General features: G+C 41.6%; 1 protein-coding gene across 8 annotated transcripts in view; it reads left to right on the top strand.

The window, feature by feature from the left end:
- The window catches only part of MAGI1 (membrane associated guanylate kinase, WW and PDZ domain containing 1), a 610,526-nt gene that overhangs the window by 492,202 nt on the left and 102,235 nt on the right, over positions 1-16,089 (top strand). For all 8 annotated transcript variants that reach the window (XM_081283977.1, XM_081283978.1, XM_081283982.1 and 5 more), the window contains exon 5: positions 7,448-7,649. In XM_081283977.1, coding sequence (XP_081140103.1) covers positions 7,448-7,649 — 202 coding nt within the window. The remainder of the gene's footprint in view (positions 1-7,447; positions 7,650-16,089) is intronic.

The raw sequence follows: 16,089 nt of genomic DNA, 5'->3' as shown, positions 1-16,089 counted from the left end.
CCTGTAATCCCAGTGGCTCAGGAGGCTAAGGCAGGAGGATCACGAGTTCAAACCAGCCTCAGCAAAAACGAGGCCCTAAGCCACTCAGTGAGACCCTGTCTCTAAATAAAATACAAAATAGGGCTGGGGTTGGGGCTCAGTGGTTGAGTGTCCCCAGTGTGTGCCCCCCACCTCCAAAAGAGGATATATTTAATTTTTTTTTTTTACACTTTGTTCATTGATGTTGAGTTTGGCCTTGAAACATCTTCGTCATCGTGAAGTGAAATATGAGAATTCGGTTGACATTAAGCTGACATTAAACTGACAGCATCCGCTTCTCTCACACTATTCTAAGTAAAGATGTTGGAAGTATGTCTTGTGCTCAGCTAACTTATGCAGACTTTACTGCGGACCTTAAAAGGGGGAAGAAAAATACGAAAAATAAATAGTCTAGGGTTCTATCCTGTGTATGCATTCTGTATCACGTAGCAGATATGACTGAATGCTTTGTATATTTACACCTATACTCAGAGCCGTGTGCCTAAAGGTTAGCCGTGCTGTGTGTTATGGGGGGTTGTCTAGGACAGAGCCCAGCTTGGGCTGTGCAGTTGAGGTATCACACATCTCCAGGTGGTACCATTTGGATTCTGGGGTATGTGGTCTTGGGTTAGTGCAGCGATCCATAGCTACTCAATCTCATTTTTCATTATGTGAGAGTTTGACCTCATGTAATAACCCAAAATGTAACAACTGCCTAAACACATAATTTTAGCCTATAATGTGACTTAGACAAAAACCACTTCATTTTTTTTTCTATTTTTATCCTATATTTAAATTCTCTTTAATATGTTAGAACTGTAGCTATGGACAAGTTATCCATTGTCAGCATCCACGGTTTCCTCCGTCAGAGTGGCCTTTCTCTTGTCACCATACTTGGTCACTGCTTGGGTAGACTCAGCCCCAGTGCTTGGATAGACCAGCCGACCCGTGTGTTTCCCCGGGGTCACCAAGTCTGATACAATGTTCAGGAAAAGTATTTTATTGTTGAATACGACTACAGCCGGCATGGATCTCTCTGAGATTTTGCCATTTATTAACTGAGCTCAAAATTCTAAATTGGTTAAGATGCCCATAAAATTCTTTTTCAATATTTTTTTAGTTATAGATGGACACAATATCTCATTTGTTTATTTTTATATGGTGCTGAGGATCAAACTCATTGCCCCATATGTGCTGGGCAAGCGCTCCACCACTGAACCCCCATAAAATGTTTTTGATGACTTTGCTATGGCAGTAAGATAACTCACCCCTTATGTGAGAAGTATTGAATCAACTGAAGTACTGATATCATGGCTTGTCTCTTGATAGTTGACTATTTATGAACAAAATGCCTTAAATCATTTATCTGTGATGGGACTAGGGGGATTGTATTATTTCCAAGTTTTTCCTACTAGCTCTAAGAATTTACTTCTGTGAAAAAAAATTTTTTTTTCCATTTAAAATGTGGTAGACCAGTGGCTGACCTACAATGGCAATGTGTAGAAGAATTTTTTTTTTTTTTTCGGTACCAGGGATTGAACTCACTGAGCCACATCCCCAGTCCTTTTTTTTTTCTATAATTTTAAATTTTATTTATTTTTATGTGGTGCTAAGGATCAAACCCAATGCCTCACATGTGCAAGGCAAGCACTCTACCACTGAGCCACAACCCCAGCACCCCCGCCCCATTTTTATATTTTATTAGAGTTAGGGTGTCATTGAGTTGCTTACAGCCTAAGCTGCTGAGGGTGGCCTTGAACTGGCGATCCTCCTGCCTCAGCCTCCTAAGTTGCTGGGATTACAGGTGTGCACCACACTCCCGGGAAAAATTCACCATCTTTTCTGTACGCCTTTATTAAAATCATCTGATTTCATCCCTTGGGAATATTTCATCCATATATAGTAGCCGCCAACAAAATGAAAAGAGGTTATATTACATTGCTTTTAAAAAACGTATAATACTTTAATGTCTTGATAATGCAGTAAATAAGAATTGCAAGTCATGATATAACCCAAAACATAGTTGTGGTCACAGCAGTAGAAGACCTTACGAATAGGGGACAGTGAAACAGCTCTGCCAAACAGGCCTGTGCTGTCCTTTGGGGCCTAAGGCCACCCTTATACACTTTATTTGTCCTCCACTTATGTACTAAGGTGATTTCTTGGTAGAAAGCAGGGACAAAGTTGAGGTTATTGACCATAAATCTTGACGAGTGTCCCATGTCTAACTACTGTTCATTTCTGTCTGTAGAAGCCATACCTTAGACCATCTGATCTCATAAAATCCTCACTTGAAATCCTGTCATCTAAAAAAGAAAATGTAGAGCCAGGCCATTGGCCCATGCCTGTAATCCCAGTGGCCTGGGAGGCTGAGGCAAGGGGATCGCAAGTTCAAAACCAGCCTCAGCAACTTAGTGAGGCCCTAAGCAACTCAAGGAGACCCTGTCTCTAAATAAAATATAAAAAGAGCTAGGGATGTGGCTCAGTGGTCGGTTAAGCACCCCTGAATTTAATCCCTGGTACCAAAGAAAAAAGAAAATGTGGGCCTCGGTCATGATTGCTAAAATTAGTCTGATCATTCATTTCTGCACAAAACAGAAAGCCAAGTGACACTCCACAGTGCTCTTCAGGTGCCAATAGGATGCATTAGACAGACAGGGCCTAGGCTGTGTTGTGGTCCCGAGGTAGGGGGTAGGCCTTGCATGGATGGAAAAGGCCTTGGCTTCTGTCCCTAGCAGCCCATCCCCCATCTTACCCCCTCACCGACTACCCCACCCCGCAAAAAAGAAACAGAAAGAGAAGTAGTTTTGAGCTATACCTGTGACGGTGCATCTCAATAGTAAGGAGCATGTTAAATGAATGTCCCTCACAAAATAAAAGTGACACCAGCTGACATTGTATCATACCCTAAACTCATACTAATTCTTTTCTTATTTTTTTTTTTAGTTGTAGTTGGCACAAATACTTTTATTTATTTTTATGTGGTGCTGAGGATCGAACCCAGTGCCTCACCCATGTTAGGCAAGTCCCCTACCACTGAGCCCCAGCCCCAGCCCCTCATACTGATTCCTTTGAAGAATTCATACCCCCCAGTTACATGTCATACATGTGTGTGAAAGTAGCTGTGTCGAAGCATTTTGCATTCTGAACAATTCTAAATAGCAATCTACCAGCTGTTTTGTGCACAGGGTGACATTAGCATAATAGGGTGTTGGCTCTGGTTGAGCCAGTGATGATAAAGGTATGAGAATCATATCTAAGTGTAGAAATACTGTGAACCTGTTCAAAATGATACACCTATCAGGATACTTTAAACAACATGCTGCTGTTTCCTGCTGGGCGCGGTGGAACATGCCTGTAGGCCCATTGACTCCGGAGGCTGAGGCAGGAGGATCAGGAGTTTAAAGCCAGCCTCAGCAACTTAGCAAGGCCCTAAGCAACTCAGTGAGACCCTGTCTCTAAATAAAATATAAAAATGGGCTGGGGACATGGCTCAGTGGTTCAGTGCCCCTGGGTTCAATCCTCAGTACCAAAATAAATAAATAAATACGTATAAGAGCTAATGATGGGCTGGGATTGTAGCTCAGTGGTAGAGCACTCGCCTAGCATGTGTGAGGCCCTGGGTTCAATCCTCAGCACCACATAAAGATAAGTAAATAAATGAATTGTGTCTATCTACCACTAAAAAATATTAAAAAAAAACTAATATTTCTCTGGTACAATGTGGCAGACATTTTCCAAAGCTATTTATGTGCACACCAGTGTTCTAATGTTATAATGAGGGAGTGTCAGAGGGTCCTCCTCCAGAACCTGTGTGCACATCCAGTGTGCTTTTTTGTGTTTTAAATTAACCTTATCAGACCCTAAAGATTTTGACTGATTTTTGCACAGTGGAAGAGGCACATAAATCTAAAACTATCTACAAGTTTAAGATAAGCCTCAGGAATGTTCTTAAAGTCACTTCCAATAGTCTGGGGCCAGGCAGAGAGACAGAGAGGACAAGATGCTTAGAAACTCCTGATTTACTATTAATAACAATGGCATTTGTGTTCATCTGATGGTTTACATACCATTTTCACATGTATCTGGTGAACCTCCTGGTTATCTTGAGAGAGAAGCAACTCAGGTACCTCCTCTGCAGCTCGCGGGTGAGGACATTGAGTGACAGTGCTTGTCACACCACCATAGGTGAGCCCAGGCTTCCTGTGTCCCATCTAGACTCCTCCCACCTTCCATTCTGCCTGACTCCTCACATTCATTCATTGTCAACCTTGGGTTAGATAATGATAGTAGTGCTCCCAAATATTTCATGAATTAAAGATTTCTGCGGGGGATGGGTATCAGGGATCGAACTCAGGGGCAAGCGACCACTGAGCCACCTCCCCAGCCCTATTTTGTATTTTATCTAGAGACAGGGTCTCACTGAGTTGCTTAGCACCTCAATTTTGCTGAGGCTGGCTTTGAACTCGTGATCCTTCTGCCTCAGCCTTTGGAGCTGCTGGGGTGACAGGCTAGCACCACCATTTCTGGCTAAGATTTTTTTTTTATCAAGCATGTATCAAAGTCAAAGCCATTACTGAGGCTATGGATTTTTTTTTTTAAATTAGTTGTAGATGGACACCATATCTTTATCTTATTCATTTATTTTTATGTGGTGCTGAGGATCAATCCCAGGGCCTCATGCATGAGAGGCAAGGGCTCTACCACTGAGCCACAACCCGGCCCCAAGGCTATGGATTCTTGAGTCTGTCCTGTGTGTACTCAAACCTTATTTTTGTGCTTTCTATTTTCTATCAGAGAATGAGATTTTTTTGTTCTCTTTTTCCCCCCACATTTTTTACGAGTGCATTAGAGTTGCACATAATGATGGGATTTGTTGTCACATACTCTACATGCACACAGCATAACAGTATAATTTGACCAATGTCACTCCCCAGCACTTTCCTCCACCCTTCTCACCTTTGAGTTTCTGAGTTTGGCTTATTTCGCTGAGCAAGATATTCTCCCTTTCCGTCCACTTACCAGCAAAAACCATAATTTTGGCCATGGCTTCTAGAACATGACAACTTCAAGCCCCAACCAAAGTTAGAACTTTGCACACAAGGAACGTTCCTTTGCATTCTTTGGAGACTTCTTTATATCCCTCTCCTCAGACTATACTACTTCTGTCTCCTGAATCTCCATCAGCAAGATGCTTTATAAAAGCCCATTTTGGAAACAAATCCCAAACCTCTTCTCTCGAGTAGGGAGCCGGAAATACGCATTTTCACAGGTTCTCCAGGTGATTCTTATGTGCTCTTCAGGGTGAAAAGTGTACCCTGGAGAAGGTACATCAGAAATGAGTGAGTGTAGGTTGGCTTCTACAGAATTAAGGTTGGGTCTTTTCATCATGGCTAGGCTTTGGATTTATTTTGTTGTTGATGAGTAGTCTCAAAAGATTTCTTCGGTTTTGGCCTAATTTCCTTCTTGTTCATTCAAATTATAGTTGTCCTATTAAATCTGCACTCTTTTCATGCAAGTTGTAAAACCCATTCATACTGGTGTAAGCAGGAAGGTGTGACTCGGTGGGGGAACCAGGCAGTTGAAGAGGACAGGGGTAACCTTGACTCCAGACGTGGATCAAAGGCTCAGTCCTGGATCTTAGAGAACATTCTCCCTTTCATCTCTGCTCTCCTCTGTGTGGGTTTCACTCTTCAGTAGGGAATTCCCCTACAATGGGAATGTGGCCACCAGCTTCAGAACCTGTCAGTTAAATAAGCCCAGCATCCAGAGGCTGACGGTTCTGCCAGAACTTCCCTATGTCTCCTTCATTGGTCCACCCTGCATCCAGCACGTGTTCCTGAACTTGATCATCAAAGGCCAAAACAAAGGGTTGGGGTGGTGGCTCAGGGGTAGAGCGCTTGCCTAGCACAGGTGAGGCACTGGGTTCGATCCTCAGCACCACACACACAAAAATAAACAAAATAAAGGTATTGTTTCCATCTACCAAAAAAAAAAAAAAATGATACAGTACTCCTAATTGAAAAGAGTGTAGCTTGGAGCCAGGAGGAGGTTGATAGGTTTATATCAGTTTTCTTGGGCCACGTGGGCTAGGGCATGGATTTGGGGCAGGTGTGGTTGTTTTTGAGACTCTTCGTTCCCAGGGGTCTTATGGGGTGCCCTCATCGAAGACAGCTTTGAAAACAGTCCTTTCTTATTCTTCAGTCTGCTTTTGCAATCAAAGCAGGAATGTCTATCAGAGAATAACTGCGGGAGATAGAAAATCGCTACATCCCCTGATGATTATGTCGTCAAGACCCACGGAGATTGACATTTCCTATCATCAGCTTCTATAAAAATTCAGCCCCAGAGTGTCCGAAGTGCTGTTTGTGGACCCTTGGATGACATCACCCCGGATATGGCTAGTTAATCAGAAGCCAGGACACTCACGCACTGAGAGCCTTCTTTGGAGACCCATGTCCCAGCAGTCCACCTACACGCCACCCTGCAGGGGGTAAACTGTCTTGGTTTTCACAGGAACAGCCTCTTGGGTTTTCTAAAAGAGGCTCCATTCTGACTCACTGGTATAGCTGTCTCCATATCCTAAACTTTTATATACATTCCAGCTTAATGTGTCAGCTGTGATCTTTGCCAGCAGCTACCCAAAAAAGTGTTTTAGATAACTTTTATAAAAAAGCCACAGGATCTGTGTGTTTTCAGCATGAACTTTTTTTTTTTTTTTTTTTAAGTCACAAGCCAAATAGTACCCATGGAAGGAGAGTGTATCTTAGTCATGTTTTGATCTGCTTGGTCTAAGAGTCTTTCGGGTCTGAATTATTAATTGGCTTCTTCTCTGGCATTTCTGAGATGGTGAGTGATGAATTATCTGCCATGTTTTTCTCCTCTTCTTTTTTTTGGTACTGTGGGTTGAATTTAGGGTCGCTTAACTGCTGAGCCCATCCCCAGCCCTTTTTATATTTTATTTAGAGACAGGGTCTCACGGAGTTACTTAGAGCCTCTAGTAGTTGCTGAGGATGGCTTTGATCTTGCAATCCTCCTACCTCAGCCTCCCAAGCCTCTGGGATTACAGGTGTGCACCAACTGTGCCTAGTTCCTCTTTCTTAACAAGTAAAATAAATTCTGTTGGGGTGTATGTATACATGTGTGTGTGCGTGTGCATGTGTGTGTCGAATTTAGGGCCTCAAACCTGCTAGTGACATGCTCCTGTGATCTGACACTGAGCCACACCTCTTGGGAGTGGTCATTCGAATGCTACCTAACATTTGTCAAAGCAGAACAGAAGTCATAGTTAATGGCCAGCGATCAGGGAAGGATGCGGGCTAAGAAGATAAATGTGCACAGTGTCATATAACCCAGGCTTGTGTTCTGATGCTGAGTGTGTTTGTACTTATTCTTTCTCTCTCTCTCTCCCCACAACCTGACCCAACAGCCGATTCTGGGGACCAGGACGAGCACCCTCTCCAAGAAGCAGCTCTTGCGCCTGTGAATAGTAGCCTCGTTGCTGCTCCCATCACGGACCCTTCTCAGAAGTTCCCTCAGCACCTACCTCTTTCCGCAGAGGATAATTTAGGTCCTCTGCCTCAAAACTGGGAGATGGCCTATACCGAAAATGGAGAAGTCTACTTTATAGAGTAAAGTATACCATTCTTTCCACCTCCACCTCACCCTCTCTTTATTCCCCTACCCTACCCTCTCCCTGGGAAGCTGCAGATATAAATTAAATTGAAATCGCTCTTAACTGATGTTATTGTTTTATACGACTTAACAACTTTTTATGTAAAAAAATAAGATAGCTGTTTAGTGTTTTAGTCTGCTTTTTCACTCTTTTGACTGAAAGACCCAACTTTTATAATTGTAGAGGAGGAAAAGTTTATCTGGGGGCTCAGGGTTTCAGAGGTCTCAGTCCACAGACAGCAGGCTCCATTCCTCAGGGCTGGAGGGGAGGCTGGACATCATGGAGGAAGAGTGTGGTGGAGGGAAGCAGCTCACATGGTGATCAGGAAGCAGAGAGAGACTCCACTCTCCAGAGACAAACAGAGACCCCAAAGCCACGCCCCCAATGCCCCCTCCTCCAGCCACACCCACCTCCTCCAGCCACCACCCAGTTAATCCATCAGGGGTCCATTCACTGGTTGGGTTAAGGCTCTCACAACCCAGTCATGTCTCCTCTGGACCTTCCTGCACCGTCTCACATATGAGATTGTAGGGAATACTTAATATCTAAATCATAATGATAGCCAAAATATCCTAATTATGATACCTTAGGAATTTGAGGAGTAATTTCCCTAAAGGTTTAGACAACTAAATTATAGTGTATGTAGATTATGTTATAATATATAAAGAAAATGTTTAGGCATTAAAAGTATTACATTCTTTGCTTATTTTTTATTAATTGGGTTGTGGTTTTCTTTTTTTTTCTTTAAACATTTTTTTTTTACCTGTTGATGGACCTTTATTTTATTCATTTATGTATACGTGGTTCTGAGAACCGAACCCAGTGCCTCATACATGCTAGGTCAGTGCTCTACCACTGAGCACAACCCCAGCCCAGTTGTGGTTTTCTTATGGCTAAGTTTTAAGAGTTCTTCATTTATTCTAGATACCATTTGTACTTTTGGCTAAATTATTTATCAAGATTATTGACTTTTTAAGTGTCTTACATTCTGTAGCATGTTAAATTTTATGGGAATTGGATCTACCTTGTTTTATGCATGTGTATATATGTAAGTGTGTACAAGTTTTACAGTTTGGGAGAAATTAAAAATATTGGAATTAAAAAGAACATTAAAAAGTCAAGCATCGAAAGGAACTGAATAGACACTTTACAGAAAGAAGAAATACGATCGGTCAACAAATATATGAAAAATTTTCAACATTTCTAGCAATTAGAGAAACGCAAATTGAAACTACACTGAGATTCCATCTCACTCCTGGAAATTACCAAGAATATAAGTAACAATAAATGTTGGTGAGGATGGTGGAAAAGGTTTACTCATACATTGCTGGTGGGACTGCAGATTGGTGCAACCACTATGGAAAGCAGTATGGAGATTCCTCAGAAAACTGGGAATGGAACCACCATTTGACCAACTTATCCCACTCCTTGATTTATTCCCAAAGGACTTAAAATTAGCACATTACAATGACATAGCCCCATCAATGTTTTTAGTAGTTCGATTCACAATAGCCAAGCTATGGAACCAACTTAGGTGCCCTTCAACAGATGAATGGATAAAGAAAATGTGATATATATGCACAATGGAATATTATTGAGCCATAAAGAAGAATGAAGTTATGGCATTTGCTGGTAAATGGATGGAACTGAAGGCTATCGTGGTGAGTGAAATAAGCCAATTCCAAGAAAACAAAGGCCGAATATTCTCTCTAATATGCAGATGCTAACACACAATAAGCCAGGGGAAGAATAAAAGTTCATTGGATTAGACAAAGGGGAATGAGGGGAAGGGAGAGGATGGGAATGGGAAAGACAGTGGAGTGAATGGGACAGAACTTTCGTATGTTCCTATATGAACACACGACCAGGGAAACACCACATCACGTCCAACCATAAGAATGGGGAGTTAGACTCCATGTACGTATAATATGTTAAATATACTCTACGGTCATGTTTGCCAAAAAGAACAAATTTTAAAAAGTTTTCAGAAGTTAAACATGGACTTAGCCACTTTGGACATCATATAGACAACAAACATAAGAGGACTTTGAAAGGAGAAACAGATGAAGTTGACTACCTCGGGAGCCAAGGATCAGAGGAGCTACAGGTAGGCCATCCAGGGCTTTCTTTTGATTCCATTTACCCACGACTTGGAGCTAAAGTAGACAGTGGACCAGGAATACCAATGGAGAGGAACACCTGATGCAAACCTGCTTTCTCCAGCCGCAGGACCAGACGGGGCATCCTCCAAGGACAGCTATGTATTCAGCTGTGATTTGCCTAGTTTCAAAACTTAGAATGACCTGTGGTCTCAATCCATCCCCCGCCCCCCCAGCCGTGGTTTAGCTGGGAACCTGGGCCTTTCCCCTGGGTCTGTGTGACAGAAGAACGTCCTTCCTGCCATGTGCTTTCAGAAGGCTCCATGGAAAGCTGATACTCGGGTTGAAGCGACTCAGTAGCACTGCCCCCTCCCCACCTGGACTGGCGAGAGGGAGAGCGGGCATCTGATCTTCCCCCATTTGGCAGGAAGAGGTCACCTGCTCCTCCTCACTGGGGTGTTCTTTGAAGAGTCACAAAGGAGGGGCAGGATTGTCACTTCCATCCAGTGACAAATAGGCCACCCTCCTTTTATAGTCAGTGAGGCCACTTTGGGAGCAACAGTGAGATATTTCTGCCTCTTCCAGCGATGGCCTGTTGGGGAGCTGGAACTGCTCTCCCTATGCAGGTGGGCAAGGATCCCTTTCCCCTTCCAGTGTCCATGAAAGCCAGGGGACATGGGAGTAATAGGTAGCACCCCTCTTTCTTCTCTGGAGTATTGTCAGGGAAAGGGACAAAACCAGAAAGTTAAAGTACAAAGTCCAGAGTCCTGTGAAGGAATACCCAAAATCGGCAGGTCAATAAAGAAAATCATTTCTTGTACCAAGAATCAGGAAGATCTCAAGTTGAATGGGAAAAGCTAGTCTGTAGATGCCAATACTAAGATGAAAGAAATGTTAGAATTAGCTAACAAAAAACTTTTAAAGCAATCATTATAAAGATGTTTCAGTGAACAATTATAGATGTGCTTAAAACAAATGGAAAAAAAGTCTGAGCAAAGCAAAGATATGCAGAATAGAAATGTTTGAGCTAAAAAATACAGTAGACAAAATGAAAAGCTTGCTAGATGGATTCAATAGCCTGGAGCTGCTCCACAGAAGAATGTAAAGGAGCCAGGAAAGAATCTGAGAACCTGAAGATACAAATTAGAAATCACCCTATGTGCCAGGTGCAATGGTGCCCGCCTGTCATCTCAGTGGCTCTGGAGGCTGAGGCAGGAGGATCTGTGAGTTCAAAGCCAGCCTCAGCAACTCAGTGAGGTGCTAAGCAACTCAGTGAAACCCTTCTCTAAATAAAATACAAAATAAGGCTGGGGATGTGGCTCAGTGGTTAAGCAGCCTGGGTACCCCCCCCCCCAAAAAAAAAATCACCCAATATGAACAACACAGAAAGTTAGGGGGAGGGGAACGGAGAATAAAAGCTTCAAGCACTTTTGGATCAATAACAAAAGAGTTGGCTGTCTTCAGAATCCCAGGGGAAAAGAAAGTGGGTGGGACTGGAGGGGAAATAATGCTTGAAGAATTGATCTCTGAGATTTCCTCAAATATGGCAAAAGAAATCAACCTGCAGATTCAGGAAGCTGGGTGAGTGCAAAAAGAATGAACCCAAGGAAATGACACCAAGAAAACTGTACATCACAGTAAAATTTCTGAAATCTGAGCTCAAAGATCTTGAACAAGAGGAGTGACACTTAGAGATATGAGTAAAACAGTTCAAAGAACAGCTCTTTTGACCCGAGGAACCACAGAGGCCAGAAGGAAGTTGTTTTATCAGTGTTTTTGATGCTGTGACTAAAAGACCGGCCAAGAGCAATTATAGAAGAGGAAAGGTTTATTTCAGGACTCACAGTTTCCGAGGTCTCAGTCCATAGACAGCAGGCTCCATCCCTCAGGGCTCGAGGGGAGGCAGGACATCATGGAGGAAGAGTGTGGTGGAGGGAAGCAGCTCACATGGTGACCAGGAAGCAGAGAGAGACTCCACTCTCCAGAGACAAATAGAGACCCCAAAGCCACGCCCCCAATGCCCCCTCCTCCAGCCACACCCACCTCCTCCAGCCACCACCCAGTTAATCCCATCAGGGGTCCATTCACTAGTTGGGTTAAGGCTCTCACCACCCAGTCATGTCTCCTCTGGACCTTCCTGCACCGTCTCACACGTGAGCTTTGGGGGGACACCTCACATCTACACCAGAACAGAAGTGGAACAGCATTTTTCAGATGCTAACAGAAAGGAGAGTCTTCTGCACCTAGTGGAAATATCCTACATCCTACAGAATGAAGGGAATCATGATACCTTCAGATTGAGACCTGTCACTGTGGGCTACTGTCCATGAGTGGCTAAAGAATATTTCTAAAGTAAAAGAGAATTCTAAAAGAAAAAATAATCTTGGAACATGGAATAGAAGAACTAACAATGGAAAAAGCAAAAATATAGGTAAATTAGATACATTTTTCTTCACCTCTTGATTTTTCTTAATTAAATTTGAAGTTTACAGCAAAAATAACACTCCTTAATATTTTTTCTAAATGCATGTAGAAAAAAACATTTTAGACATTTTATTATTGTGGTATTGGGAGTGGACCCAGGACCTTGTGCATGGTAGGCAAGCTCTACCACAGAGCTACCAGCTAATGGTGTAGTTCCCAAGCCCAATTTTATTATAAATGAGGGAAGAAAAAGAAATACAGTGGAGAAAATATTTGTATACTTTAATCAAACCAGGGTAATATAATGCCAGTAGATTGTGATAAGATATACACACATACACTTAAATATATATACAAGTATATGTAAAACTAAGTGTGTACATATAGTGTAATATAGTATATCTTATCACTTAGATTGTGGTAAGATATGTTAATATTTATATGTTATCTAATGTACAAAAGCAACCATTTAAAGAGTTATAAAAAGAAATATAGCTGGGCACAGTGGTGCATGCCTATAATCCCAGAATCTTGGGAGGCTGAGGCAAGAGGATCACAAGTTCAAAGCCAGCCTCAGCAACTTAGTGAGGCCCTAATCAACTCATTGTGACGCTGTCTCTAAAATATAAAAAAGGGCTGCAGATGTGGCTCAGGGGTTGAGCACCCCTGGGTTCAATCCCTGGAATGAAAAACAACAAAAAAAAAAAAAAAAAAAAGAAAGAAAGAAAGAAAGAAAGAAAGAAAGGAAGAAAGAAAATGTATTTAGAATATTATAAATAAATAAAAGTGGAACTCCAAAGTCAATTAAACCATAGGAAGCCTGAAAAAATAAAACAAAGTGGAAGACTTAAGGCATAACATCATGAATATTTATATTAATTAAACTAAATACATCAGTTAAAAGAATCACAAAGTGGATTTAAAAACACGACCCAATTATAGGCTTCCTATAAACATTTATTCTGTGTATTAACAGTTTGTGTTGAAAGAACAGGTACAGAAAAATGGGTCTTACAGAGTTGCCATATTAATATCAGGTAAAGTAGGAAATTTTCCAAAGTTTTAGGAAGGAAATAATACATTTCTAAAGAGCCCGTGAGTCAAAAAGGAAATCTCAAGAGAAATTTTTTTTTAACAATTTGAACTAAATGAAAATGTAGCATATCAAAATAGGAGAGACAGGGCTAAGCCAATGATGAGAGGTAAATTTATAGTAGTAAGCATATCTATTAGAAATGAGGAGCAAAATCAGTAATCTGTATATACTCTTATCTCAGGAACCTAGAGAAAGAAAAGTAAATCAAAATAAGCAAAAGAAACGCAATAACATAGAGAGAAACCAATGCAATTGGAAATAGAAAACTAAGGGGAAATCAAGGAATCAAACAACCAATTCTTCAAAATATTTACAAGAGCAGAATTTCTAGCAAAAATTCCAAACAAGGACTGGGGTGGTGGCTCAGGGGTAGAGCACTGGCCTAGCATGTGTGAGGCACTGGGTTTGATTCTCAGCACTTCATATATGAGTAAAATAAAGGTCCATCAATAACTAAAAATATATATTTAAACATGGTATTTTTTTAATCTAAAAAAAAAAAGAATTCCAAATAATGAGATACAAAAATCCTTAATGTTAGAAAGGAAAGAAGGGACCACTCAGACCCTGAAGATATCCAATAAATAAGAGGGTTCCACCAACAAACCTGCCCACGTACATTGAACAACTTAGATGAAATGGAGCCATTCCTCAAGAAGCGCACACCACTGCAGCCCATTTAATGTGAAACAGGTCATTCCAATAGACCTCCAACTCTGAAGAAAAATGAATCTGCAGTTTTGAAACTCCTGAAAAAGAAATCTTAGGCCCAGATTGTTTCCTTGGAGAATTCCACTAATCCTATAAAGAAAAAATGAACCACATTTCTACACAGTCTCTCCCAGAAAAGAGAAGGGGAAGAAGCCCTCCTAATTATTTTTGTGAAACTGCTATTTCTCTGACTCTAAAGCTCAACAAAGAAGTAGGAAAAAAAAAGATATATGTACAAAAGTCCTTAACAAGTATCAGCCAACAATATTTAGTAAGATACATTGTACTTGCCCAGCGCAGTGGTGCATGCCTGTAATCCCAGCAGCCCGGGAGGCTGAGGCAGGAGGATCATGAGTTCAAAGCCAGCCTCAGCAATGGTGAGGCCCTAAGCAACTCTGTGAGAACCTGTCTCTAAATAAAATACAAAATAGGGCTGGGGATGGGGCTCAGTGGTTGAGTGCCCCCTGAGTTCAATCCGCGGTACCTTCCATCCCTGGCCCTAACCAGAAAAAAAGACACGCTGTTCCTATGACCAAGAGAAGTTATTATAATATGTCGGGCTGGGTCAGTAGCATGTGTAAAGCCAAGTGATCTTCAGTAAAAATGAAATGAAATAAAATGCACACTATATTTTAATAGTCTAAAGAAAAAAAACAAATCACATTAACACAGGAAAAGCATTTACAACACTGAGTATTCATAAGAAAACTTATCAGTAAAATTAATATTGGAATTTTCTTGATTTGATTAAAAGCATACATGAAAATCTATAGTCACCATTATACTTAATAGTGAAAGAAGAAATACTTCCTACATGTTTAAGAACAAGCCAAGGATTTCAACACTCCTCACTCTTATTCAGAATCATACTGAAGAGGGTCTGGGGCTGTGGCTCAGTGGTAGAGCGCTCCCCTAGCATGTGTGAGGCACTGGGTTTATCCTCAGCGCCACATAAAAATAAATAAGTAAAATAAAGGTATTGTGTCTGTCTACAGCTAAAAAAAAAATTAAAAAATCATACCTAACCTCTAGCCAGTTTTATAAGCCAAGGAAAGGAATTAAAAGCCAATGAGATTACAAAGGAAGAAACAAAACTGACCCTCTCTATGGATCACAGGATTAGGAAGAGAATTACAAAACACTGTGCTCAGAAATATTCTTTGAGTTCACCACAGTTGCAAGATAAAAGATTATATGAGTATTAATTTTATGTCTACATCCTAGCAATACTTAGACACTTCCATCCTTCCATGTCTATAGCCTAAACTTCAAACTTCAAAAAAAAAAAAAATTGAGATTGCTGCCTAAACATTAAAAAAAAAAAAGAAAGAAAAGAAAAAGAAAAAATTTTGAATTTCTTGTTTTCTTTTGTGGTTTGTAGCCAGAACTATTAGACTTGTCCCACCACTTAGCTGCACAATACTGGGTCCTCAAACAGAATGCTCCTTGCTCTGCTTTGGGAAACACAAAGGCAAACTTCTTCCAACTGTGCTGGTGACTTTTTTTTTTTTTGGAACAAGGGATTGACCCCAGGGGTCCTTAACCACTGAGCCCCATCCCCAGCCCTTTTACTTAGAGACAGGGTCTTTCTGAGTTGCTTAGGCCCTTTGCCAAGTTGCTGAGGCTGACTTTGAATTCCTCCTGCCTCAGCCTCCCAGTTGCTGGGATTATAGGCCTGTGCCACCACACCCAGCTGGTGAGGTCTCTAACGTGCGTGAAAGCCATTGTCCTTGAGAATGTGTCTGCCCTTTCAGCTGCTGAAGGCCCTGATCACTGTTGAAAGACATCATGCACGGCTGGGCTTGGACCCTCCAGAAGGTGCTGGGGCAGCATGTTTAGCATCTCCACACTTTGTCTGGGTGGCCCAGGTTCTATTTACAATGGATAATTAGGGGTTGCCTTCCGTGTATCGAGAACCTAATTTAGGATGCTGTCACGACTTATGTGTATGCGTGGGTTTGAGCCCCTTGTGTGACTTGGGGTCATTTCACACAGTGGTGGGGATGCTCAGGAGTGAAGTAGCGGACTTCTCTGTGAATCCCAGCATCCTAGATTTAAGTCAGAGA

This window comes from Spermophilus citellus (assembly GCF_964194105.1).
Source record: "Spermophilus citellus genome assembly, chromosome: 3".
NCBI classification, from domain to species: Eukaryota; Metazoa; Chordata; class Mammalia; order Rodentia; family Sciuridae; genus Spermophilus; species Spermophilus citellus.
The sequence above is the reverse complement of the archived record's forward strand: the minus strand, read 5'-3'. Positions and strand labels throughout refer to the sequence as shown.